Source organism: Carcharodon carcharias, chromosome 9, assembly GCF_017639515.1.
Source record: "Carcharodon carcharias isolate sCarCar2 chromosome 9, sCarCar2.pri, whole genome shotgun sequence".
Taxonomy (NCBI): domain Eukaryota; kingdom Metazoa; phylum Chordata; class Chondrichthyes; order Lamniformes; family Lamnidae; genus Carcharodon; species Carcharodon carcharias.
In genome coordinates, this window is record NC_054475.1 from 45558490 (window position 1) to 45585322 (window position 26833).

Consider the following 26833-nt stretch of genomic DNA (forward strand, 5'->3'; position numbering starts at 1 on the left):
CGGAATTTTACAGCCCTTCCCGCCAGCGGGATTTTCCAGTCTCGCTGAAGTCAGTGCATGTTACGGCCCCGCCCCCACCACAAAGGGGCCGGAAAATTCCGCCGTAGCTCTTTGTTTCATGTCCCTTTGAATATGGAAACTGAAACAACACTTAGCGACAAATCTCGGGGACAGACTGACTCCTTAAGTATGAAGAAGCTACTCTTCAATTCCTATTTATCCTGAAGTTCCCTTTGTTCAGAATCTGGCCTCAAGCCGCCTTGCTGAGTCTTCTATGGGTCCACTATTGGGCTGAAGACTCGCCAAGTCAGCAGCAGCTTATCCTGATGTGGTCACATTCTTCACAATAATGTCCGAGCAGGTTTACATCTATGAACAGTCTTTCCAAGTCTAAGCTTTCTTATTAATTGGAAAACTATCCTTTGAAGAATAGGCTTTCAATCATTCAAAACCTTTTTCGTGACCTGTAGGTCCAAATTAAGCAGTGGGAGCAGGAGAAAAGAGGCACAAGGTAATTAGAACATTTTAAATTTAAATCTGGGTAAGGTGTTGAACAGAATTTGAATAGATAAAAAAGGAACCCATTTCAAAACAAAAGGAGAGAAATCAATGGGTTTCAGCGAGCACAAATTGATTCTTATATAAGATTGTGGGTTAGGTACTGAGTCTTGTCTGCTAGATTAATATTATGGATTATCGATCCCTGTTTGAGCAGCTTTATTACAGAAATATTAATGTTTATTTCAGTATCACAATGCACCGTCTGTAAACAAAGTCAGGGAGCCCAGGTAGGGAGTTGGGGGTGGGGTATGGCGAGGAGATTAAATGTTTCACTGCACCTGTCAGCAGCAAACAGCTTAAAAACTTCAGTCATGATCTTCATCTTTTGTTCTTTCGCTGCATGGCATTAAAACTGTTCTAAAGATGATTACTTGGTTAGATATTTACTGCAGATAAGCAAGGACTGAAAGACTGAAGGAAGGCAAGACTCATTTCTGGGATTCCTGCCCCCATTCCTGGTGACAGCAATTTTCACCAGCACAGGATAGGGGTGCAGATAGCGAGCCCAAGCCTTGCACTTCCGGCCTGGCTAGTTCCATTGTGGGGGCAGGTATCACCTAGCCAACCACAAATTTCATGAAGTTGGGTCAGCTTCTCCATGACTTGTGCTTTATGGCCCCCGTAGCCCATATCTGGCCTTCTGGGTTTCCACCTCACTTCATTATATATGCTTAGCTGACAGCCCAGATCAATAAAAGCATCAGCTCAGCAGGGAATCTGTTTTGACAAATGAAATGAACTGTTAGCTTTACTTGATTGACATCTTTATGTAGTTATAATAAGTTGTTCTGTGATCACATTTGTCAATGCCTCAAATGTTTATATGGACAAGATTAAAAAGTATGAAGTGTTTGAAGCCTCTATTGTTGATATTTTAATTGTTTGCCTGATTGACACTTTTAGTGTTGTAGGAAGAGCAGTTCTTTTTTTCAAAGAACATTTCTGAATGAGTGTTTCTTTTTATCTCAGCAGTTCCACACTTGCCATTGTTATTATATGACAATCGGTAGGTCGGTCAACCAGTGGGGGGTGGTCAGATAGTCAGTGGGCAGGAGGGGAGAGGGGGCTGGGTGGTCAGTTGGGGGGTGGTCAGTTGTGGGAGGGGTCAGTTGGTCAGCGGGGGAGGGTCGGGTGAACAGCCAAGGTTGGTTGGTTGAGGGGGTCGGGTGGTCAGTCGGTCATGTGGGTAGGAAGTTTGGTGGTCAGTGTGGGGGTGGTTGGGGAGGTCAGTTAGTCGGGGGAGGTGGGGGTCGGGTGGTTAGCAGGGGGAGGTCAGGTGGACAGGGAGGTTGGTTGGTCAGGGGGGTCAGTGGGGGAGGTCAGGCGGTCACGGGGAGTCAGCTGATCAGTCAGGGGGTCAGGTGGTTGGGGGGGGCGATGGCATTGAGTATTCGGAGAAGGTAGTCAGTGGGGGGATGGTCAGTGAGAACATCAGGTGGTGGGAGTGGGGGCAGGGGTTGTGGGGGAGTCCCATTGGGGGTCATGCAGGGGGTCACATTGGGAAAACTGTGCTATAGTTACCCAGGACCTAGAAGTGGTTTTAATTCTTCTAACAGAATAGTTACCAAGGAAAAGTTAGGACAGTCGGAACCATCTGAAGTTTGCAATTTAAATCACACTTTTGGATAGTTCCAATTGCAGGGCAATTGCCCAAAGGAAGATTGAACTTCCTGAGCAATTGCCGAGCAACCCTTATCTGGGGACTTCCGGGGGTGAGGTGGTGGTGGAGGTGGTGGTGGTGGTGGTGGTGGTGGTGGTGGTGGTGGTGGTGGTGGTGGTGGTGGGGGGGGGGGGGGGGTGTTCCCAGTGCATCTTTGGGGTAGCCTCCGGTTCCGACACCCTGGAGCTCAGATGTTGCAGACTATTATGTGAATCAATTGTACACTAATCAATGACAGCAATACAGTGGCTTTCGAGAGTAAGTCAGACATCGCTGTGCTCAACATTATACTTTAAAATATTTTCCTTTTAATGCACAATTCCATAAGCATGGAAAATCTACAGCACAGAAGAAGACCATTCAGCCCATCTTTCCTGTGCTGGATGAAAAAGAGTTTCCAGCCAATCCCATTTTCCAGTTCCAGGCCCTGTAATTATGGCACTTCAAGTGCATTTACAAATACTTTTTTAAATTTGTTAAGGATTTCCGCCTCTGCTACCCTTTCAGGCAGTGAGTTCCAGACTTCCACCACCCTTTGAATAAAACAATCTCTCTTCAACTCCCCTCTAATCTTTCAGACAATGACTTTAAATCTGTTCCGCTTAGATATTGATCTCTCTGCTAAAGGAAATAGGTCCTTCATTTTCTCTCTATCTAGGCCCCTCAATTTTGTACCCCTCAACCAAATTTCCCCTCCGCCTTCTCTTTTCCAAAGAGATCAGCACTCATACATCTAAATCTTCAGTATATCGAAAATCCTCCATTCCAAGCATTACCCTTTACTATCCTCCCTGGTACAAACACATCCTTTTTTTTATTCTTTCATGGCATGTGGGCATCACTGTCAAGGCCAGCATTTCATATCCATCCCTAATTGCCCTTGAGAAGGTGATGGTGAGCTACCTTCTTGAACTGCTGCCATCCACCCACAGTGCTGTTTAGAAGGGAGTTCCAGGCATTTGCTGCTCTTGTCCTTCTAGGTGGTAGAGTGTTGAGTGTCTTGGGCGACAGGAAGAAATAGATGGGATGGTCAAATGGGCAGATATGTGACAGATGGAATTTAACCCTGAAAAGTGTGAGGTAATACACTTTGGAAGGAGTAATTTGACAAGAAATTATTCAATGAACGGCATGACACCAGGAAATTCTGAGGAACAAAGGGGCCTTGGCGTGTATGTCCATACATCTCTGGAGGCGGAGGGGCATGTTAGTGGGGTGGTGAAAAAGGCATATGGGATACTTGCCTTTATCAATCGAGGCATAAGTACAAAAGTAGGGAGGTCATGTTGGAGTTGTATAGCACCTTGGTGAGGCCACAGCTGGAGTACTGTGTGCAGTTCTGGTCGCCACATTATAGGAAGGATGTGATTGCACTGGAGGGGGTGCAGAGGAGATTCACCAGGATGTTGCCTGGGATGAAACATTTAAGTTATGAAGAGAGGTTGGATAGTCTTGGGTTGTTTTCGTTGAAGCAGAGAAGACTGAGGGGTGACCTGATCGAGGTGTACAAGATTATGAGGGGCATGGACAGGGTGAATGGGGAGCAGCTGTTCCCCTTAGTTGAAAGGTCAGTCACAAGGGGACATAAGTTCAAGGTGAGGGGCAGGAGGTTTAGGGGGAGGATGTGAGGGAAAACCTTTTTACCCAGAGGGTGGTGACAGTCTGGAACGCACTGCCTGGGAGGGTGGTGGAGACGGGTTGCCTCACATCCTTTAAAAAGTACCTGGATGAGCACTTGGCATGTCATTACATTCAAGGCTATGGGCCAAGCGCTGGTAAATGGGATTAGGTAGGTGGGCCAGGTGTTTCTCAAGTGTCAGTGCAGACTCGATGGACCAAAGGGCCTCTACTGCACTGTGATTCTGTGATTCTGTAGAGGTAGTGGGGTTTGAAGGTGCTGTCAAAGGAGACTTGCTGCAGTGCATCCTGTATTTGGTACACACTGCTGTCACTGTGAGCCGGTGATGGACAAAGTGAATGCTAAGGTGGTGAATGGCATTCCAATCTAACAGGCTGCTTTGTCCTGACAGCTAAATGTCAAGTTTAGCTTCTTGAGTGTTGTTGCAGCTGCACTCATCCAGATAAGTGGGGAGTATTCCACCACATTCCTGGTTTGTGCCTTGCTGCAGAATTCCCATCTTTTGACCTGCTCTTTAGCCACCGTATTTAAAAGGTTGATTCAGCTACGTTTCTGGTCAATGAAAGCTCTCAGGATGTTGATAGTGAGGGATTCAGCGATAGTAATGGCATTGAATGTCAAGGGGCAATGGCTAGATTCTCTCTTGTTGGAGATGGTCATTGCCATGAATGTTACTTGCCACCTTTCAGCCCAGATTTGATTATTGTCACGTCTTGCAGCATAAGGATACAGACTGTTTCAGTATCTGAGGAGTCACAAATGGTAATGTGCAATCATCAACAAACATTCCCAGTTCTGATCTTATGATGGAAGGAAGGTCAATGATGAAGCAGCTGAAGATGGTTGGGCTGAGGACACTACCCTGATATATTCCTGCAGTGATGTCCCAGGACTGAGATGATTGACCTCCAAAAACCACAACCATCTTCCTTTGTCCTAAGAATGACTCCAACCTGCAGAGAGTTTTTACCGATTCCCATCGACTCCAGTTTTGCTAGGGCTCCTTGATGCCACAGTTGGTCAAATGCGGCCTTGATGTCAAGGGCAGTCACTCTCACGCCACCTCTCTAGAGTTCAGCTCTCTTGTCCATGTTTGAACCAAGGCTGTAATAAGGGTTGGTGTGGCCCTGGCAGAACCCAAACTGAGTATCAGTGAACAGGCTATTACTACTGCTGCTGCCTGATAGCACTGTCGACAACATCTTCCCTCACTTTGCTGATGAAGAGTAGAATGACAGGGCAGTAATTGGCCGGGTTGGATTTGTCCTGCTTTTTGTGGACAGGACATACCTGGACAATCTTCCACATAGCCGGGTAGATGCCAGTGTTGTAGCTGTGCTGGAACAGTTTGGCTAGGGGCACAGCTTGGTCAGGGGCACAGCTAGTTCCGGAGCACAAGTCTTCAGTATTATTGCTGGAATGTTGTCAGGGCCCATTGCCTTTGCAGTATTCAAAGCCTTCAACCATCTCTTGATATCATGTACAGTGAATCGAATTGGCTGAAGCCTGGCATCTTTGGTGCTGGGGACCTCAGGAGGAGGCCAAGATGGATCATCTACTTCTGGCCGAAGATGGTTGCTAATGCTTCAGCCTTGTCTTATGCACTGATTTGCTGAACTCCGCCATCATTGAGGTTGTAATGCGATGACCAGAACTGTACGCCGTAGTCCAGCTGTGGCCCAAATAATGTTTTGTACACTTCTAGGATAACCTCATTGCTCTTATATTCTATGTCTCGGCTAAAAAAGGAAAGTATCCCATGTGCTTTTTTAACACCTTATTTACCTGCCCTGCTACTCGCAGGGATCCATAGACATACACTTCAAGGTTCTCTATGGTTCTCAGTATCCTTCTATTTATTGTGTGTTCCCTTGCCTCCACTATTATCTCACACTTCTCTGGATTGAATGTCATTTGTCGCTTTTCTGCCCACCTGACCAATCTATTGATATCCGCCTGTTTTCTACAGCTTTCTCCCTCACTATCAACCACACAGCCAATTTTTGTATCAGCTGCAAACTTCTTAATTGTGCCCCTTACATTTAAGTCTGAATGATTATGTATACCATGAAAAGCATGGGACCTAGTATTGAGCCCTGTAGAACCCTACTAGGAACAGCCCTACTAGTCACAAAAACACTGGTCAACCATGACCTTTTGTTTCATGCCACTGAACCAATCTTGGATTCAACTTGCTACTTGGCCTTGGATCCCATGAGCTTTTACTTTTCTGACCAGTCTGCAGTGCGGGACCTTGCTAAAATCCATGAAGACTATATCAAACACACGACCATTCTTGTTACTCTTCAAAAAATTCAATCAAGTTGGTCAGACCCGACCTTCATTAACAAATCCATGCTGAATGTCCTTGGTTAATCCATCCCTTTCTAAATGATGATTAACACTTTGATAATGATTTGTTCCAATAAAGTTGTGAAAATTATCCAGAAGACAATGGAGAAAGAACACAATAAACACAAACGTCAAGAGAAATTATTTTCATACTCGTAGATCCCCATGATATTGCTTACTGCAAGACTTCTGCTGCCTGACGTGACTCTCTTGCACCCTGATCTCCATTTTTCCCTCTTGCTTAACCCTCTCTTTCTCTCTCTGTCCTTTGAACGGTCCACACAATTTTCACCATCTAATCTTGTGTTCTCTCTGTCTATTCCCTCTCCTTCAACATTCTCTCTCCTGCCATTTCTTTACGATCTGCTATATCCAACAGCCAGTTTCCTGATGTGTTAGCCCCCTCTCTCAGGAGCAGCATCAATATTTATACAAATCCCTGTCACATCTTGCTCCTCCCAATCTCTTATATCTACATGAGTAGACCTACATCTGTTGCCCCAACCTCACACCTCCTACATCTGACTGCAGTAACCTCGCCTTTGCTCCAAATCTGAGCATTTTTCTGGTACCTGCTGGCCAGAAGCAATCCTTCGCTACCCAAACTCATCAATGCCCCAGGAATGAGAACAGCCAAAATAATTAGTTAGCTGATAAAATGGAGGGAAACAAGGTAGCATAAAATGATCAATAGCATCAAAGAAACAGGACAGCCAGGGCCAAGAGGAAATTGGACCAGAATTGGGACTGGAGAGGAAATTTCAGTGGTGACAGAAGGAGGAGGGAAGAGAGAAGTTAGGATCAAGAAAGTTTAAAGCTATTTGCTTTAGAAAGCAGAGATGCTGCAGCGCCCCAATTTTTTACTTGTTGCCAACAATGACTTAGTACCTTGTCCTGTTACCTGTGTACTAACACCACCTATTGGTGGGAAGAGGCCTGCAACTGCAAGATAAAAGCAAAAAACTGCAGATGCTGGAAATCCAAAACAAAAACAAAAATACCTGGAAAAACTCAGCAGGTCTGGCAGCATCTGCGGAGAGGGACACAGTTAATGTTTTGAGTCTGAATGACCCTTCAACAGAACTAAGTAAAAATAGAAGATTTTTACTTCTATTTTTACTCAGTTCTATTGAAGGGTCATTCGGACTTGAAACGTTAACCATGCCCCTCTCCGCAGATGCTGCCAGACGTGCTGAGTTTTTCCAGGTATTTTTGTTTTTGGCCTGCAACTGCATCTTGACCACAAACTGCTTACATAGGAAGTCACATTATAAAAGTTTATATTGCAGCTTTGTATAGGAAACAGATGGTCTTGTGGTGCAGTCATAGCATCCCTATCTCTGAGCCAGAGGCTCCAAGTTCGAGTCCCACTCCAGGACTTGATAGCCATAGAAGGTGTGTTCATAACTGGCCAAACAGGTTGATTATCAACACACAAATCCTTCCAATACAATGGAAGGTGATAAGAGCGAGAGCGTCACTTGTTCAGTCAGAACTGTGTGGTAGCTGCAGCACGACAGCCTCCCCACATTAAAGGACTCACACACAGGATTTTACCATGGGCTGTACTCCATAGCAAACATCCTCCTTGTTATAAGGGACTACCATGAGAGAGAAAGCATAGAAAATGCTGGTATTGAAGAATTACTCAAAATTCATGGCAATAGGATGTAAGGTCCAAGGGCAAGAATTGAAGACTGTTATTATTACATATAGATTTTGTTCTCATACTTTATTGCAGATATGTCATTTTTTAATTTAAAATGTAGCACCAATGTGAACCATTTGACTGAATTAAGTGCAATATTAGGGGCTGGATTAGCAATCACACATCCATAAGTAGAACATTCCACCACATTATTGTTAACAATTTGCTACCTCTGGACAGTGCTATGGGCACCAGTTACAGATATTAAAAAAAGGAATGGAGACCTGAAAGGAGAAAGAAAGACTCATCAAGTTTGTTGCAAATTCAAAGAGTTACAGCTATGAAAATGATTGGTAAGTTTCATTTTAAAATAAAACCAAAATCACACTACCGTATTTCTGGAATGTATTAGTTACTGAAACCAAAGAAAAAAAATCACTCTTGCACACCTATAGTTTAACTTGTCCCCAACTCATTCAGATCAACTGGAATGTCAGACTAATAGTGACTTGCCTCCATGCTGTCCACGGCTGCCTATGTAGCAGGATCACAATGCAGGTAGGTGGGAAGAAAGAAAGTGATTAATAAGTAGAATGGGCTTCCAGGTATTTTAGTGACAGCAATAACTATGGAATTGTTGAAGAGGGCATTGGATGCTGTAATGGGGGTAAGGGATGGAGTAGTTCAACAACAACATGCATTTGTATAGCATTTTCAATGTAAGCAAACATCCCAAAACACTTCACAGCAGTTTAAACTGAACAAAACTGACACAGAACTAAAAGCATAGTCAAAGAGGTAGGTTTTAAGGTGGAGTGTTAAAGTGGAAGAGAGGTTTAGGGAGAGAATTCTGGAGCTTAGGGCCTAGACAAGTGAAGGCACAGCCGTCAATGATTGGGCAAAGGGAGTGGAGGCTGCATGAGACCAGAGTTAGGGGAATGCAGAGTTCTTGGAGAGTTTAGAGCTGGAGGAGGTTATAGAGATAGGAAGAGGTGAGGCACAGAGAGATTTGAACAAGAGGATGACAGTTTTGAAATTGAGGCATTGATGGCTCACCACCACCTTCTCAAGGTCAATTAGGATCAGCAATAAATGCTGGCCTTTCCAGAGATGCACACATCCCATGAATGAATTTTAAAAAACGAGGTCAGCCAATACAGATTAATTGCATTTATATGGTGCTTCTAATGGAGTAACACATTCCAAGGCAGCAGAGTTTTAGATGAACTTGTTTAGAAAGGATAGAAAATGCTGGGCAGAGGAATAGTATTGGAGTAACCAAGTCTGGAGGGAGCAATAGCAAAAGCAGAGATGAAGGTTTCAGCAGCGGATAAGCTGCAGCAAGAGCAGAGACAGGGGTTCTGACAGAAGCTGAAGTAGGTGGTCCATGATGGAAAGGACATGGAGTCAAAGGCTCAGCTTAGGATCAAATAGAATGCCAAGTTTACGAATGATTCCCATTGAACAAATGAACTAGATGGGTCAAATGACCTCCTTCATGTGTGCTTATCTTTTGTGATGCTATCCTCATTGAAGATGATGCTTCAGTAGGAGATCTACCTTGCATTAGAATTGACTGTTGGACTAAGAATTACAGTGTACTGCCTGTTCATTCAAAGCTCACTTCTTTCTTAAAGTAATATTGAGAGTTGCAGGGTAAAGATAGAAACAGAGTGAAACACCACATTGAAATGCCAAGTGCCATGGCATGGACATGTAGGATTACTAGCACTCCGGCAATTGTCACACAATCCATTTCTGACCTCAATCATGAAACTAAAGGTTACAAGGCGGTAGGAGACCATTTGGCCCATCAGATCTGTGCTAGCTTTTTGCAAGAGCAATCCAAATTAATCACATTCTCCCCGATGCTGGCCAATATGGAGGAGGGAAAACTGGGCCCCAGCTACCACAAGTTGTTCTCATACACTGTCACTGATACAGCACTGATTCAACAGAAGCCTGGGAACAGATCTCTGTCCCTCCTCTCACCCAGGGAAGGTGGAGGGTATAGGGAGAGTATAATAAAAGCAAAATAAGTAATAGTGTAGGATTTCCTCCGCTTCTGTCATGAAGGTGGTGATTCATGCTGAGGTCCACACAACAAACATTAGCATCTCTCTGCTACGTTACCCAACTGAGCAGTTGTCATTTGTTGCGTTATACTATTCAAATGTGGTGAAACACCAAATATACTTTCTGGAAGATGTTGCTGGATGGTGTTTATGAGCAGTGCACCTCACTGACTCGTTCCCACATCCTAACCCAAAGACATAGCAGCCAATGATACACCCCTCAATCCCTCCCTCTTTGTCAAAGATATCTAATTCAACACAGACTGGGACCTGAATCTGTGACCTCCCTCACTCAGTACATTATATGGTGCATTTATCCACATGAGCAAATGAGAAGCAAAAAATGGATTTTTGTAAAACTACGAGATGCCTCCTACACAATTTCCAGGTAGTCTGCTGTAAAAAAAAATGACAGTAATTTCCTGGAATATGTCAACTTATGTTTATTTAACACACACACACACACAACACACACACACACAACACACACACACCACACCCCAGCATTCCCAGTGGTAATATCACAGATAGCTAAACTTGAAGTTCTTTTGCTACAGTTGCAAATCTGACCCAACTATTTCCTCAGCTAGAATTATGCATCATTTACTGGAAAGTACATAAAAAGTCCCAGAATTGAACCCTCAGTTACCATGACTGGGACCACAGTGAAGGAGCAGAACACAGGGAATCTCTGCACCAGTATTATTAGTGCAGGATAATAGATGGTTGGCAGGGAGCTGCAAGGGAGTTATTTAACTGAACAATTCTGATGACAACATAAACCACAAAAAGAAAGCTTGAGTACTTCACGAATGTCAGCAAAACCTCAATGTGAAATTACTACCTAAATCTCATGGCAGGCAATTCTGGACTCTCTAGTTTTCTTACCGTTATGTAGTAGGACGCTGAGTGTTGACCTGACAGCACAAACGTGAAAGGCAAAGTCTTTCAAACTTTAAACGCATGCGGTGTTTCCCTTGTAAATGCTGATACACTCAGGGGACCTTAATGCTATTGTTAGTGCCAATTATCCAAAGGAAAACAATGCTATCATTGGAGAAAATGGCTTGCATTATCCAGCAACAGAAATTATTTATTAGTAACTGAAGACTACTGACTAAGACTAAATTAAACAATAGAGAAATATAAACACAGGAAATGCTGGAAAAACTCAGTAGGTCTGGCAGCATCTGTGGAGAGAGAAACAGAATTAATGTTTCGAGTCCCTTTTACTCTTCTTCAGAGTTAAAGTAGAAATGTGATGGATTTTATACTGGGGGTGGAACAGGTGAAACAAGATAGAAGGTCAGGGATAGGTGACAGCTAAGGAGAGATTGACAAAGATGTCATGGACACAAGACAAAGGGAGTGTTAATGGTCATGGTAAAGAGTAAAGAAGGTGCTGATAGTGGCATAAAGGTAAGATAGCAGGAGGTGTTAATAGCAGAACAAGGGTCAGCACGCTGTGAAAGCAAAATATAAAAACCAGTGACAGATGGCCCTGTGGGGGGAGAGGGGTTTGGGGAAAAGGATAAAAAATGAACAAATCATTAAATACCTTAAAAATAAATTAATTAAATAGAAATTGGATTTAAAAAGGAGTCAAGAGGGTTGAGAGAGTTCATGGTCTGAAGTCATTGAACTTAATGTTAAGTCTGGAAGGCTGCGATGTACCCATTCAGAAGATGTGATGCCTTTCCTCCAGTTTGCTTTGGGCTTTATTGGAACATTGCAGCAGGCCAAGGATGGACATGTGGGTATGAGAGCAGGATGTTGTGTTGAAATGGCTAGCGACAGGAAAATCTGGGTCATGTTTGCAGACTGAGCGAAGGTGTTCCACAAAGCGGTCACCCAGTCTGCACTTAGTCTCCCCAGTGTACAGCAGATCACATTGGGAGCAGTGAATGCAGTAGGGAAATATGTTGAGTTCATCTTGGATTTCCCTTATGAATCTTGGAACACAGTTGCAAACTTACGGTGAGTCAGTACCTTCAAACTTCTTTCAACATAGGCACTGGGAACTATAACATAGCCTACATAACACAGTCCTTATTCAAAACAAAAACAAAAACAGAATTACCTGGAAAAACTCAGCAGGTCTGGCAGCATCGGCGGAGAAGAAAAGAGTTGACGTTTCGAGTCCTCATGACCCTTCGACAGAACTTGAGTTCGAGTCCAAGAAAGAGTTGAAATATAAGCTGGTTTAAGGTGTGTGTGTGGGGGGCGGAGAGCGAGAGAGAGAGGTGGAGTGGGGGTGTGGTTGTAGGGACAAACAAGCAGTGATAGAAGCAGATCATCAAAAGATGTCAACAACAATAGTACAAAAGAACACATAGGTGTTAAAGTTGGTGATATTATCTAAACGAATGTGCTAATTAAGAATGGATGGTAGGGCACTCAAGGTATAGCTAGAGTGGGGGTGGGGAGAGCATAAAAGATGTAAAAAAAGAAAAAAAAATGGAAATAGGTGGGAAAAGGAAAATCTATATAATTTATTGGAAAGAAAAGAAAAGGAAGGGGGAAACAGAAAGGGCTGGGGATGGGGGAGGGAGCTCACGACCTAAAGTTGTTGAATTCAATATTCAGTCCGGATGGCTGTAAAGTGCCTAGTCGGAAGATGAGGTGTTGTTCCTCCAGTTTGCGTTGGGCTTCACTGGAACAATGCAGCAAGCCAAGGACAGACATGTGGGCAAGAGAGCAGGGTGGAGTGTTAAAATGGCAAGCGACAGGGAGATTTGGGTCATTCTTGCAGACAGACCGCAGGTGTTCTGCAAAGCGGTCACCCAGTTTACGTTTGGTCTCTCCAATGTAGAGGAGACCACATTGGGAGCAACGAATGCAGTAGACTAAGTTGGGGGAAATGCAAGTGAAATGCTGCTTCACTTGAAAGGAGTGTTTGGGTCCTTGGACGGTGAGGACAGAGGAAGTGAAGGGGCAGGTGTTACATCTTTTGCGTGGGCATGGGGTGGTGCCATAGGAGGGGGTTGAGGAGTAGGGGGTGATGGAGGAGTGGACCAGGGTGTCCCAGAGGGACCGATCCCTACGGAATGCCGATAGGGGGGGTGAAGGGAAGATGTGTTTGGTGGTGGCATCATGCTGGAGTTGGCGGAAATGGCGGAGGATGATCCTTTGAATGCGGAGGCTGGTGGGGTGATAAGTGAGGACAAGGGGGACCCTATCATGTTTCTGGGAGGGAGGAGAAGGCATGAGGGCGGATGCGCGGGAGACGGGCCGGACACGGTTGAGGGCCCTGTCAACGACCGTGGGTGGAAAACCTCGGTTAAGGAAGAAGGAGGACATGTCAGAGGAACTGTTTTTGAAGGTAGCATCATCGGAAAGATGCGACGGAGGCGAAGGAACTGAGAGAATGGGATGGAGTCCTTACAGGAAGCGGGGTGTGAAGAGCTGTAGTCGAGATAGCTGTGGGAGTCGGTGGGTTTGTAATGGATATTGGTGGACAGTCTATCACCAGAGATTGAGACAGAGAGGTCAAGGAAGGGAAGGGAAGTGTCAGAGATGGACCACGTGAAAATGATGGAGGGGTGGAGATTGGAAGCAAAATTAATAAATTTTTCCAAGTCCCGACGAGAGCATGAAGCGGCACCGAAGTAATCATCGATGTACCGGAGAAAGAGTTGTGGAAGTGGGCCAGAGTAGGACTGGAACAAGGAATGTTCCACATACCCCATAAAGAGACAGGCATAGCTGGGGCCCATGCGGGTACCCATAGCCACACCTTTTACTTGGAGGAAGTGAGAGGAGTTGAAGGAGAAATTGTTCAGCGTGAGAACAAGTTCAGCCAGACGGAGGAGAGTAGTGGTGGATGGGGATTGTTCGGGCCTCTGTTCGAGGAAGAAGCTAAGGGCCCTCAGACCATCCTGGTGGGGGATGGAGGTGTAGAGGGATTGGACGTCCATGGTGAAGAGGAAGCAGTTGGGGCCAGGGAACTGGAAATTGTTGATGTAAGGTGTCAGAGGAATCACGGATGTAGGTGGGAAGGGACTGGACAAGGGGAGAGAGAAGGGAGTCAAGATAACGAGAAATGAGTTCTGTGGGGCAGGAGCAAGCTGAGACGATCGGTCTACCGGGGCAGTTCTGTTTGTGGATTTTGGGTAGGAGATAGAAGCGGGCCGTCCGAGGTTGGGCGACTATCAGGTTGAAAGCTGTGGGAGGGAGATCCCCAGAGGAGATGAGGTCAGTGACAGTCCTGGAAACAATCTTTATTCATATGTCTATCTTTCTGCAGTGATGGATGCAAGGCTGTGTTAAGGGATGGCAGCACCTATTCCAGCCAGCATCACCATTACAAGACAACCACTGAAACCAGGAGAGTTTGTATTCAGTCACATACAGAAACTGGACCCTCATACATGCACTGAAATTATGCAGTGAATAACTGGCCAGGGAAGTCCAGGTTTTGATCCCTAATCAAAAGAGTCAAGGTGAATACAATGGCTGTGATTCATATCCCAACAATGAGACAATTTTAAAGGTAAATTTTGCTTAACCAACTTGATTGAGTTTTTTGATAAGATAACAGAAAGAGTTGATGAGGGCTACAAGGTTGATGTGGTGTTCATGAACTACCAAAAGGTGTTTGATAAAGTACCACATAATAGATTTACTAGTAAAGTTGAAGCCCTTCAGTGACAGAACGGATACAAAGTTGGCTGAGTGACAGGAAGCAGACATTCAGGGCAGATTTGTCCCAGATTTGCACTAAGTGCGGTAACGGACGGGAAAAAGGACAAGCCTTTTGGTGGGTTTTCGCTTCGTATCATCTCATTTTCACCTCATTAATTACGCAGCCACAGGAAACACGCTGTCCCAATGGCGGGCGGCTTCCGATTTGCCCGCCACGCCGTTACCTCGCTGCTTCTTCACGTAGGGCGCCACATTTAAACTGCAGCCGTGCGCACTCTTCTCAAAGCTTGCAGCCCAGGACCGCTCTGGTGAAGACATGGCCCCAAAGGCCAAGAAGACCGCAGCTCCCAGGTTCATTGACACATCCCTGAGATATCTTCTGGACTTTGTGGAGGCCCACTGCAATGTCCTCTACCCCCGCTCTGGCCACAGGAGGCTCATCAGTCTCACCACTAAAGCTTGGGAGGCGGAGGCAGAGGTGGTCAGTGCCAACGCTGCACACCACATCCAGTGCAGAAAACAGATGAATGAGCTCATCCATGCTAGGGACCATCTTATCACTCTAAACTCACACACTCCCAAGGCCATCACACATTCACTGGCATTTCACTCACTGCCAGCTCAAGGGACATCACTACTCACTCCCTCACACACAGCCTCACATCTCCATCTGACCTCATCTCCTCTGGAGACTGCCTCCTTAGCCCACACCATCTTGAGGCCACTTGCACAGGTCAACATTGCCCCCACACACACCACACACACACTAGGATAAGGCCTTTCCCCAGTACAGCCCTCACCCTGCAGCCTCTTCCCTTGCCCAAGGCCACTTCTCCCCCTTCCCCAGGAAAGCCCTAGCCCTACAGCCATTGAAAAGCCACCCCCCACCTTACAGTTGGTCTGGTAGGTAGAGACCCTGCCCATGAGCCCCCAACAGTGATGTGGTGCTGTCTGCGAAGCCTGGTGCTGATGACCGTGTGTGCTGCCTGAAGCAAGGCAGGTAAACAAACCTCAAAGGCCTGAGTGAAGTGCAGCTCACCAAGTGCACATCGCTAATGTACAGTTGTGAAACACGTCAGCGTGGTGCTCGGATGGTGCAGCGTGGGAGGGGATGATTCTGACGAACACGGCTTGTAATGAGATGCTAAAGTATTGAAATTAGGTTCCCAACGTGCGGCGGTGGGAAACATGGGCGCGGGGTGGAGGGTAGGAAGAAGTCGCAACCTGCGATTTTCACATTAGCGGCCAAGAGGGAAAAAATGGAGGTTTGACTGAAGAAGTGTAGGCTCCATTTAGACACACAATTGGAGCCGTTACTGAGACTGCCATCTGACCGAAAGAATGGATGCACAAGGAATCAAATAAAAAGGCAATGGGCTGGTACCCAGGGCAGGGCTGCCCCTTGATTCTCTGAAATTGACCTTGAGGTCCTTCTGGAGACAATGTGGGAGAGGAGGGAGGTCTTTTGCCAGATGGCGGCAGGAGAAGACCATCCTTCCAACACAAGCTGGCATGACTTCAGATGGCAGAGGCTGTCAGCAGCCGAAGTGTGGTCAAGAGGAACTGGGTCCAGCGCCAGAAACGGTTCAATGACTTTACATGCTCTGGCAAGGTGAGTGAAATCCCAGGCCCGGATGACAGGTCTCTGGCTGTCCAACTTCCCGCAGACAGTCCAGCCGAGGAATCTGAAGATGTATGGTGCTCCTAAACATGGGAGGAATGTGAGCCAGGGCCCTTACTGACCCCACAGCAAGGCTCAGAGCCCTCGTACTGCTGAGGACCTGCCAGCACTGTGACATGCAGCTTCCTATGTCGAAGAACTGGCATTGGTCACAGAGGTCAGCAGTGCCTTATTGCTTTCTTTTTTGTCCTTACAGGGGAAAGGAGTTCACAATGCCAGAACAAAGATTCCAACAGCAGGTGGAGTGCCCAGACTCCGCTGAGATTGAAAGGGTAACGCCGCCCACCACCCGCCCCCCCCAAACCACCACCCCCCACCCCCCACCCCAGGAGCAGGTTGGGGAAGGAGAGATGGGCATACCTGGTGGAGAGAGTGAAAAGATATTGCAATGTGCAGTGCTCTCCTCCCCATTCAACATCATGCCAGAGCCTCAGCAATGCAGAAGCTTCTGCTCTTAAAAGGCTGGTCCTTGCCCATGATCTCTTCTTGTGTCTCCCACAGATTCTGACATGGAGGGAAAACGCCAGAGTCCAGCAATGGCACTGAAAAAACAACAGCACAGCAAACACCAGAGAGCAGCCTCCACTGGCACTGACACACTCACAAAAGCAGGTCCTCCTATCCAATTGGATAGGGTGGCACTAGGTGGTTCACTGGGATCTGCATCACTGTAAATGTGCACTTTTTCACTTTCGAATACAATATAATATGAACACGATGGCATATGTTTGAGCTTCTGTTCTTTAATGCTGAGACTGAGAAAGAGAAGAGGAGTGGTGAAGGAAAGGAAAGGTCATTAAAGAGGACAGTGAAACCTCTGGACAGATGTAGATCATTAATTGGTGGTAAGAGTGGATCTGTTCTAGGCAGCACCTTCAATGGAAGTGATCTTACATGTACCTCAAGTGAGTTTCAGATCATGTCTTCTCCTTGGGTTTAAGTCAAGCCAAGATATGGAGAGTACTCAGGGTAGTTTAAGTCAAACCAAGAAATTTGAGTGTTAAGGATTACGACAAGCTGCATCCCTTCCAGCCAATAAAAGTCTGTACTTGTGACAGGTCACTATGTAGCAATTAGGAACAGGAACACTCAATTGATTCTCTGCCTAACCTCAGCCCCAGTGCAGGAATGCTCAGGGCACCGTTGAGATTAATACCTTAAAGCAAGCCAAGAATCAAATCTTTGTGATCTCTGTGGCTCAGAACCATGGTATATAATGCATTTCTCCATCAGGGGATGGCAAGAGATTTCAGCAGCAGCACTGATACAGGCCTAATCCCCAATCTCTCAGCTAGGCCTAAATGACCACTGCCAATCCTCTGGGTGGAACCAGTGCCTTAAGGGGGGACAGTGAAAAATGGAAATGTAGGACAACAAAAGAACAAATTATATTTGTATAGCAGCCTACACATAGCAAAGCATCACAGGACACGTAAAAGTGTGAAGAAAGTGGTCATTGAACTGAGTGGAGGTATACTGAAGGGGGCATTGAACGCATGTTGAAGAATTGGATGCTTAAGAGATTTTGAAAGAAATGAAAAGACTGACAAGGCAAAATGAGTTAGAAAGTTGGTAAAGAGGTGGAGCAATGATGCAGCACAGTTAGTGGAGGACTCAAATACTTGAACAAGCGCAGCATATTCTCATGTAAAATACTTTAAAAAAAATGCAACAAATCCAGCTGATTAAGATTTTTATACATAATTCAATACCAGATGGTTTCAATCCTTTACCCATATTTCAGTCACAGGTCACTCGAGTAGGGAAGGAAAGTATACTTAGTTTTTAAGATTTTTGAGCACTGGAAGCTGGAGGGTTGATGTAGTGCCAGGTAAAGTTCAGAACAATTTTTGATTACATTAGGGTAGGATGTATGGAGTTGATCAGTTTTCAAACATCATGCAATCAATTATATCAGTCCAGATCTTCGGCAAAATGGCAATCGCCACTCCAACCATGCTTTTAAGTGCCCGACACAGCTCCACATTTCTGGCCGGGTCTTCCCAGCCCAGCTTCTCCAGAAATGTGGAGTGTACAATCCATCAGAAAACTCCTTCGCAGCCAAGTAACATCAGGAGGTCACGCCCCCTTTTTACGGCACTAGCTGCTGTAAGGTAAGTTTAAATGTCCATTGTGAATGTTTGTTAATGGGTGAACAGGTGATTGAGTCAATGAGCAGGGTGGGTAGGGTGAGTGAGGAAAGTGGCTAAGTGGATAGGGTGGCAGATGGGTGAGGTGGCAGGTGAGTAATGTGGCAGGTGGGTGAGGTGGGTGGTCAAGTTGGATCGGAAGGGGTAGTCAGATCGGATGCTAGTCAGGTCAGGTCAGCTGGGTGTATTTGGGTGGTGGAGGGTAATCAGGTTTGGTCAAGGGGGCAGTGGGATGGTCAGAATTATCGCAGTCGGTAGGAGTCATCAGGTTGGATCAGGTCAGGTGTTGTTTGTAGGGTCAGGGGTTAGTCTGGTCAGGTTGGGATTCGTCAGGGGTCGGGGGGGTAGTTGGGGGTTGAGGAGAGGGCGGTCAGGGGAGACAGTGTGAGTGATTATGGGGCCAGTTCAGTTGTTACCCAGAAGTTAGACTAGGATTCTCAGTCTAACATTCAGGTAAGTCCCACAGAACTATCCTAAGTCTCTAACTCAGAGTCGGAGATTTTCACAGAGGGTCCCAGGGAGCAGGGAATTTGCCTGTCAAAAGTTCAAACATCCTGGACAATTCCCACAGAGGTCAGTGTATCGGGAGACCTGAAGACCCGGGCCATTACTTTAGTGGGCACCATCGCTTCGAAAATGCTGAAAGTCTTTATTTTTAATTTTTCATCTTAGGAAAATGCACAAAAGTGCTCAGCAAAATTGTATAAGTGTATTCTTTAGTATCGATTGATCACTAGACAACTAACCTAATACCCCCGAGAAAAGGGTCAGCATTTTATATACGCCCAAGTTTTGGTTTTAATATCTTCACTGCACAAGGACAGTCAGGTCAGTGTGCACCTATGTGCAATGGAGCTCCAGGGTTTAGAAAAATCCAGTGTAGTCAAGTTGGCAGAAATGAAGTGACCTCATCTTCTGTGATTCACCCATGATAACCGGGTTAGACAAAAGGTTAATGTATCAGAAATAAAGCTGGAATGAAATGAAGTAAAATTGAAAGATCCAAGTCCACAACCCAACCCTCTACACATTGATCTTAACTGTGTCACAATATGGAACTAAGATCAAAGCCAAAATACATCAGACAAGGAAAGAATGTTTTGTGTGTAAGAAATCACAGAAAAAAAGGCTGTTCAGCCCTTTACGACCTGGCCCCTTTTGCTGAGCCTGTATAAGTTGCTCTACGAAGAATTTATTCTTTTGGTTTTGAAGAAGTGTTCCACCTGATAGATTAAGTTGTCTTTCCCTCTCTGCAGGTGTTGACTAACTGCAGTCTCAGTTCTTGTTTCATATTTCCAGCATTTGCTGGGTTTTTTTGTTGAGTTTATTTTACTTTAGTAAATCGTCAGTGCAACCTGTTTAATCTCCTGAGGAAAGATTGTGCAGACTTGTCCTTGCCCCCTTCCCAAAGGTCAATCTAGTGAAACTTCCCAGCATAGCCTAGCACAACATTATTCATCCATGACCATTTGTGTCCCTTTGCCATGACATTTCCCATAGTCCCAACAGCTCCGCAGCCATCGTATTCCACACAGAACTCAATTACCTCTATCTGTTATTTATCTTTATAACCCTCAATCTCATTCCTAACCAGATATTCACCCAGCTCTTCTTGTCAAAAGGCAGTAATCAACAGACCATTAACTACTTTAGCTGGGAACCCATTGCACATATCTCAGCCAGGTCGCATGACACAGGAGGACCAGGAAAGGGGAAGGGGAGAGAATCTCATCCTCAGAGGAACCAAAGAGCAGCACAGAGAAAAAAAAGAAAACTTTTAAGCTTGAAGAATATTTCAAATTCCAGTGCTCTGATCTAAACAGCATTGTTGCCATACTGGAGAAATTTCAGACAGTCCAAAATGTTGGAACAGCTTTCTCAAAAGCTCTAAAATCATTACACACACACCATGCACTCTCTCTCTCTCTCTCTCTCACACACACACAGAGACACTCTCATACACTCACTCACACACAAAACACACTCTCACACACACAAACACACACACTCTTTCTCACACATACACATTCAAACACACTCTCACACATATACAAAACCAACACACACTCTCACACATACACATACTGTCACACAGGCATCCACTCACACTCTCTCACACACACACAAACTCCCACACATATACATATTCTCTCTCACACATACACATACACAGACACACACACATTCTCTCGCACACAAAACACACACACACACAAAACACAGACACTCTCTGTCTCACACACACAAACACAGTCTCTCTCTTTCACACACACACAAACACAGTCTCTCTCTTTCACACACACACACAAACACAGTCTCTCTCTCTCTCACACACATAGGACACACACAAACACACACACTCAATGCAATGCAGAAATCCAGAGAAAGCTTACTCCACAATAAACTTTGAGCTGAGATTTGGAAAGCAGCTGTTTCAGGATTTCAGCCTTCCTAACAATCTCTTAAACATTATAGAAAATGCTCCTTAACCTGCTATTTGTGCCCTACTGTGCATCATTTTAGAGAAACCTTTGCATAAGTAGCACTAATTTGGCTGTGTGTTACTGCACAATAGGATTTACTGTGGCTTTGAATAATGGCACTTCCACTCTCAGAAACAAAAGCCACAAAAAAGAAAAACTGGACATCAGTCGTTTATCCCCTTTGATGGAAGCAAATAATAAGTTTCTTTGTCAATCCCCCATCTGTGATCCTTAATTAACTAATTTTTCCCCATATTGTTATTCATCACTAATCTCTCTTTTAATAGGATTATTGCCCCCTAATCAAATCATAAATATTTTACATAATACTTAAGGTTGTCAGCTGATCTCAAACTCATTTTAGCCACATTAATAGATTTGCCTGAGCCACTTCTATCATTCCCTAATTTGATTAGTTTTATTCTGATCTTGAACAGGCATCCTGAACTACATACTTTATACAGGCAAGTAGATACATGGGTTGGAAGTGATTTTATACAGATTTTTAAGAGTGTTATAGATTGAAAAGCATAATAACGAACCCAGGTATGTCAGTAACCCAGCAGTATTTAAAGCACTCCCCAATCTGTGTTGTTTCATTTTATGACATAGAATACAGCATAACTTCATGGCCATTCTGCCCAACAGGTTTAGGTTGGTGTTTATCCACTCAAGCCAGTTGAAACCTTTACTATATACTTGGGGAGTTTACATTGGGCAGTTTCATTGCAGTCAGGGTGCAATCAATTCTTGCCTGTGAGTGAATAACCAGTGAGTGGCACAGAAACAAACAGCAATAGCACCAGACTCAAATTAATTGATCGCAGGATCATGATCCATAAAATGAACTGACAATTTTTTTAATCAATTGCATTGTACAAAATAGATCAGCACATTACCTACAGAAATTCAGCAAAAGGGCTTTTGTGTGCTAGGATCATTCAGCTGTCAAGGCTGATGGTGCAGTCAATAAGGTAGTACTGCCTATGAACAAGGTTACAAATCGTGGCTTAGAACTACATGGCTGTAGTTATTCCAACTGCTGCTGAATCTTTCCTATTATATAAACAGGGTGATTCCCACAACACTGACAACCAGAGACATTATGATATAACACACCATTGTGATAAGACAGCTGCCCTTGCATATTGCTGATGTAAAGTAGCATTGAATTTGTTTGTGTTTAAATAATATTTGCTCTATGTCTGTTTTTATATTAAATATCAGCAATGTAAATAATGAGTGCCGCCTAGTTCATTGTGTAAATGCACTACCCAACGTAGTACAAAATCAAGCAAGTCCCAGCTTCAATCCTCGATGAGTACTGAGTTTTCTGATCTCAGAGGGAAGCACTAGGGACCCCAAGACCATTGTTGGTGCCCCTGAGCTTAAAAGGAGGAATTGGGGGGGCTGGGTGATGGTGGAAGGGTTTCTGATTCTGAACATTATCCAGTAACCATTATTGGATAAGCCCTGGATGGAGCTCAGCTGTGATGACCCAATCACCACCCTCACCACATCCCACCACCCCAATCGCCAATAACCTGGCAACACTCTTCAGTCCCAGTTTACACATTAAAGATTGATCTCTTAGATGAGGTACCACAGCATAGTTGTCACTCATGAAACCAAATTCCTTCATGAAACTCTACATTTGAGACAGCCCTGGGAGAATCTGTAAGAAATTAAAGAGATTGCATGCCGACAATCTTTAAACTCATGTTAGGCTGAGATAATGCAAAGGGTTAACAAATCATAGCTAGAGCTCCACAGCTTCACATTGTACATGAAACATCTTTGATTCATGTGTTTACAAGCAACATAATAAAAACTACACAGGTCAGGCACTGGAACCCAACTCTTCACTGCTATTCATCAAACAGTATAAAAGGAGACCGACTGCAGCTGAGAAATTACATTAATTATTTCTTGCAGAAAATGTTCACTAATGAGTGGTGACAATTTGCTAAACCTGATGATTTGAAACCTAAGCGTTCAAGATATTGCCAGCCTCTTAGTATATGGGGTATAGAGAGTGTTAAAAATTAACAACTAATTTCAAGCAACCAGTACACTCATTTCACTATCCGAATCCACCACCACCCCACACCACCCCACACCACACACCCCATTTATTAAGTAAGTGTGGATGACCTACAACCCACTCATTTAATGAGAGGTGTCTCACTTGCACATGCAGAGCATCCATAATGGAAAACATCTTTTGTTCTGCACCAAGAACGTCAGCACTCAAGGTTAAACTGGGTAATATTGGGAAGCATGCTACAAGATTATGGTACTTGAATGAATTTCCAACAGTTGTGAAAAACTCAGGAAACAATCAGTTATTTTTTAAAAACTAAGAGATTTAATTCTTCAGTTGCTGTATCAAATGTATACAATGTGCAGTACCACTCTTAATTTCTTCTAGTACTTTAGTTGTCCCATTCTTACAATCAATAAATGTCAACCAGTTAAAGCCCCATTCTCACAATACAAGTACAATCATATTTTTAACAGTGCTGATTTAAATTTATCTAATTCTCTTTGAAAGGAGTTTTACAGAGGACTGCTTCCACCAAACTTTTTTGTTAAAGAACGAAATGTTTAGTTAAGAAATGAGATGACATACATATACCAGCAAGGATGCTTCATCATCTAACAAAACAAGTGATTAAAAACAGTATGTGATATTTTTAGAAAAATTAGCTCTTTGGGACATTTCATTGGAGACACAACCCAGAGTGATACTGATCCACACAGACCAGCAAAGTCCAAGTTTGATCTCTGGTCTGTGCCTTTTTAGTTGATCCCACCTAGGCAGTAACTGGAGCACCAGAATTAGCCTCAGTGCCTTCAGGTTAGGGAAAGGGGGAAATCAGCTGGGGTGTCTCTTCCTAGTCACTGCTCAATGATTCCTGTTGAAATATTTATAAATGTTGGGGCTGGGCTGTGATGCCCCTCACAGTTAAATAGTTGCTGACACATAATGGTTGTTTATACGTGAAGAATGGCAGTTTGAGTGAGGTACCAGATCATTGCAGCACACAGGGAACCATAACCACTGTCTCCAGGATAGAACAGAAGAAAAATAATTAAGTGCAAGTGTAGCTTTTCACTAATTTACCATCCATCCATTCAAAATTATTCAAACAACGAGAAGTATCTCACATGCTGTGCTCACTTAACATGCCACAGCTTTTTACAATGCTTTGTTGGCTAGTCACAGCACAGTATCAAACCCAGTCAATCTAATGTAACAACCATAAATTCAGCTACGTTAAACTATGCTCAAAGTGGTGCAAATTCTTGGTTAAATGTTCACTCAGCACTTTGCACAGTAATGTGTCAACATCATACTGAATAAGTCCCAGCTTGTTCAGATTACATTTTTCAGCAAATACATATGTCAATCGGCCAGCTAATAAACTAAAGACTAAAAACACATTGCAGTGTTTGTTTTGCTATTGTTACAATGTCAGCAGACACAAGTAAAACAGGATCTGAAAAGCCAGATTTGAGTGTGTGTTGGTAAGTATTGTACTATGTCTGTGCTGGCTGGATCTGTGACAAGCCAATTGATTATTTAATTTTCTACTGACTTACAGTTTGCAAGACAATGAGCCAATTATAAATCAATTAATTGGCACTCTCTGACCCTATGTAAATGTGTGAAGAATACTAAACACTGAATTCACCCAACACCGAAGAATGTATGACATGATATAAATATCTATATACTGTTCTGATTCTTACATCTACTATTGTAGCTATTATAAGTAGCCAGTTTGCCTAAAGTGTACAATTATCGAAAGCCAGTGTGCATTAAGAATTCATTAAATAATTCATGTCGTAATTATTTGGTAGGCTCACAAAGATCTGTGACATATTTCCCTTCAACATTTTAAAATGTACACAGGTGGCAAACTTTTATCAAACTAGAATGAGAAAGAAGATACCCTGAACATGTCATGTTTGAAGGATAGTGCTTTTATGAGAACAGAGAATAGACATCATAGTTAAAATACTTCAAAGATTGTCAGCCTTTTTCCAGGTGTTTAATTGAGGCATTAATCCAGGTTACTTAGACATTTAAAAGTTACTCACAGATTGTTTTTAAATTGAACCTAAATTGCAAAAATGTTATCCAGCCTAGTTTGCTTTTTTTTCTCTCCCCCTCAGTAGAATTGTTGATCTTATTTAAACACATGCCCTGTCTCACACATACAGACAGACGAATCCCTTCCACAATCAGGCAGACCCCTCTCCATTTCATGATCTGAAACTCAAAGGTGAACAGATTTGCAGGAGAAAATATATATTTAAAGTGAAGGGGATGGGTGGGGGGGGGGGGAGGTGGTGGAGGAAGGAGAGATCCTTAAGGCTTCCTTACCTTGGTTAGCCTTGGTTCCCGCGGTGCTGAGTGCGTTTAAGAGAATCAGCAGCAAATAGTAGCAGCCGGACAGACGGACAGTCCCCATTCTGCTCTGCATTTTCAGATGAGCCTTTCCAAGAAGGGATGAGACGCAAATTTCCCCCCTCCCCTCCCTTCCCTCTCTCTCCTCTTGAAAGTCCTGATGGAGCTGAAAAGAACCTCGGTCGGAGCCTCCCACGTCAGTCAGATCGCCCTCTGTGGGACCAGAAAGATCTGCTCTGTCCTGCTCATTGCTTTAACACAAGGTCTGGGATGGGAGGGAGGAGAGGGAGGGAGTGGAGGTGAGGAGAGGGGGGGGGGCGGTGGTGGTGGGGGGGCGGGGGTTGGGGTGAAGACACATTCAAGACAGAGAGAGAGAGAGAGAATCAGAGATGGAGAGGGTGTCTCTGAATCTTACACTGAATCCAAAAAAAAGGGGAGGAGGGAGACACACGCAATGCTTCCAGTCTCTGCAGGAATTTACAATCAGCTGCTGCCCCAAAGAAATTCCTGCTGGAGAGAGAGAGAAAAAAAAGGCTGGAGGAGGACTTCCAGTCTCCATGGAAACGGCTTCTCTGGGATCAGGAGGTCAGGACAGGACCATGTGCAATCAATGGATCGATAAAGACAGGATCACGGCGCCGGGCGAGCCCAGCCATTAGAAAATGCACTAATCCAGAAAACCCTGAATGGACCCTCAGACTCTTACCGTCAGGAGCAAGTGAAATATCACAGTGTAAAGTGATTTTAGTACTCGGGTTAGTGATAAAGACAGATTCGGGATTGGAGCAGCAGCAGCAGTACAAGTTCAATGTTTTGTGCGGGTTTTTTTTGTACATAGCACATCATTACAATTAAACACTACCCGCGCCCACCTACCCGATGAAACTGGGCACTTGAACTAGCGACCACGCAACTCAAAACTCAGATTTTGCTACAAATGAACTGGCAATTTCTTTTAAAAGTTCAAATGGGGTCAGCCCGCGGAGCGACTCTCTCCAATTAGTGAGCGGCGACATGTCCATGTATTGAAGAGGCAGAGTATTTAAATAAGCCCGATTATATTGTGTCCCCGCGGTGCACTCGATTCACACCGGGGACAGCTAACTCCATGCAAATTCCGCAGATCTGATTCCCACATTAGTCAGCGCGGTGGTAGCGCCAGTTTGTCTTGTTCCCTCAAATCCGAATTTGAAAGCAACTCTATGTTCCCCCTTGTCGGTCTAAACTGTAAAATGTCAAAGCCCATTGAGGCATAAAGTCACCGTGACAATCGATCGCTACAAACAGGGGAGGGGTTGGGGAGAAAGGGGGCCGAGGGACAGGCAGACCCACACGATTCCTGTGTGGGAAGTATCTAGGTGGGCAGAGTAACCAGTAACTCCCACCCCCCACCAAGGTAGCATTTTTATCATTCACTCCTCAGCTAAGAGAATAAAACAATGGACAACTCTGAAGAAGGGGGTGTGTTTATTTTTTTTCAAGATTGTGAAATGCTTCTGGAAAGAATTATTTATAATCACTTA

General features: G+C 44.4%; 1 protein-coding gene across 1 annotated transcript in view; it reads right to left on the reverse strand.

The window, feature by feature from the left end:
* scube3 (signal peptide, CUB domain, EGF-like 3) overlaps window positions 1-25574 on the reverse strand; it is a 403547-nt gene extending 377973 nt beyond the window's left edge. The window contains exon 1 of the mRNA XM_041196379.1: window positions 25287-25574. Within this exon, the coding sequence (XP_041052313.1) occupies window positions 25287-25386 (100 nt within the window). The 5' untranslated portion in view covers window positions 25387-25574. The remainder of the gene's footprint in view (window positions 1-25286) is intronic.
* Between the last annotated feature and the right edge of the window lie 1259 nt (window positions 25575-26833).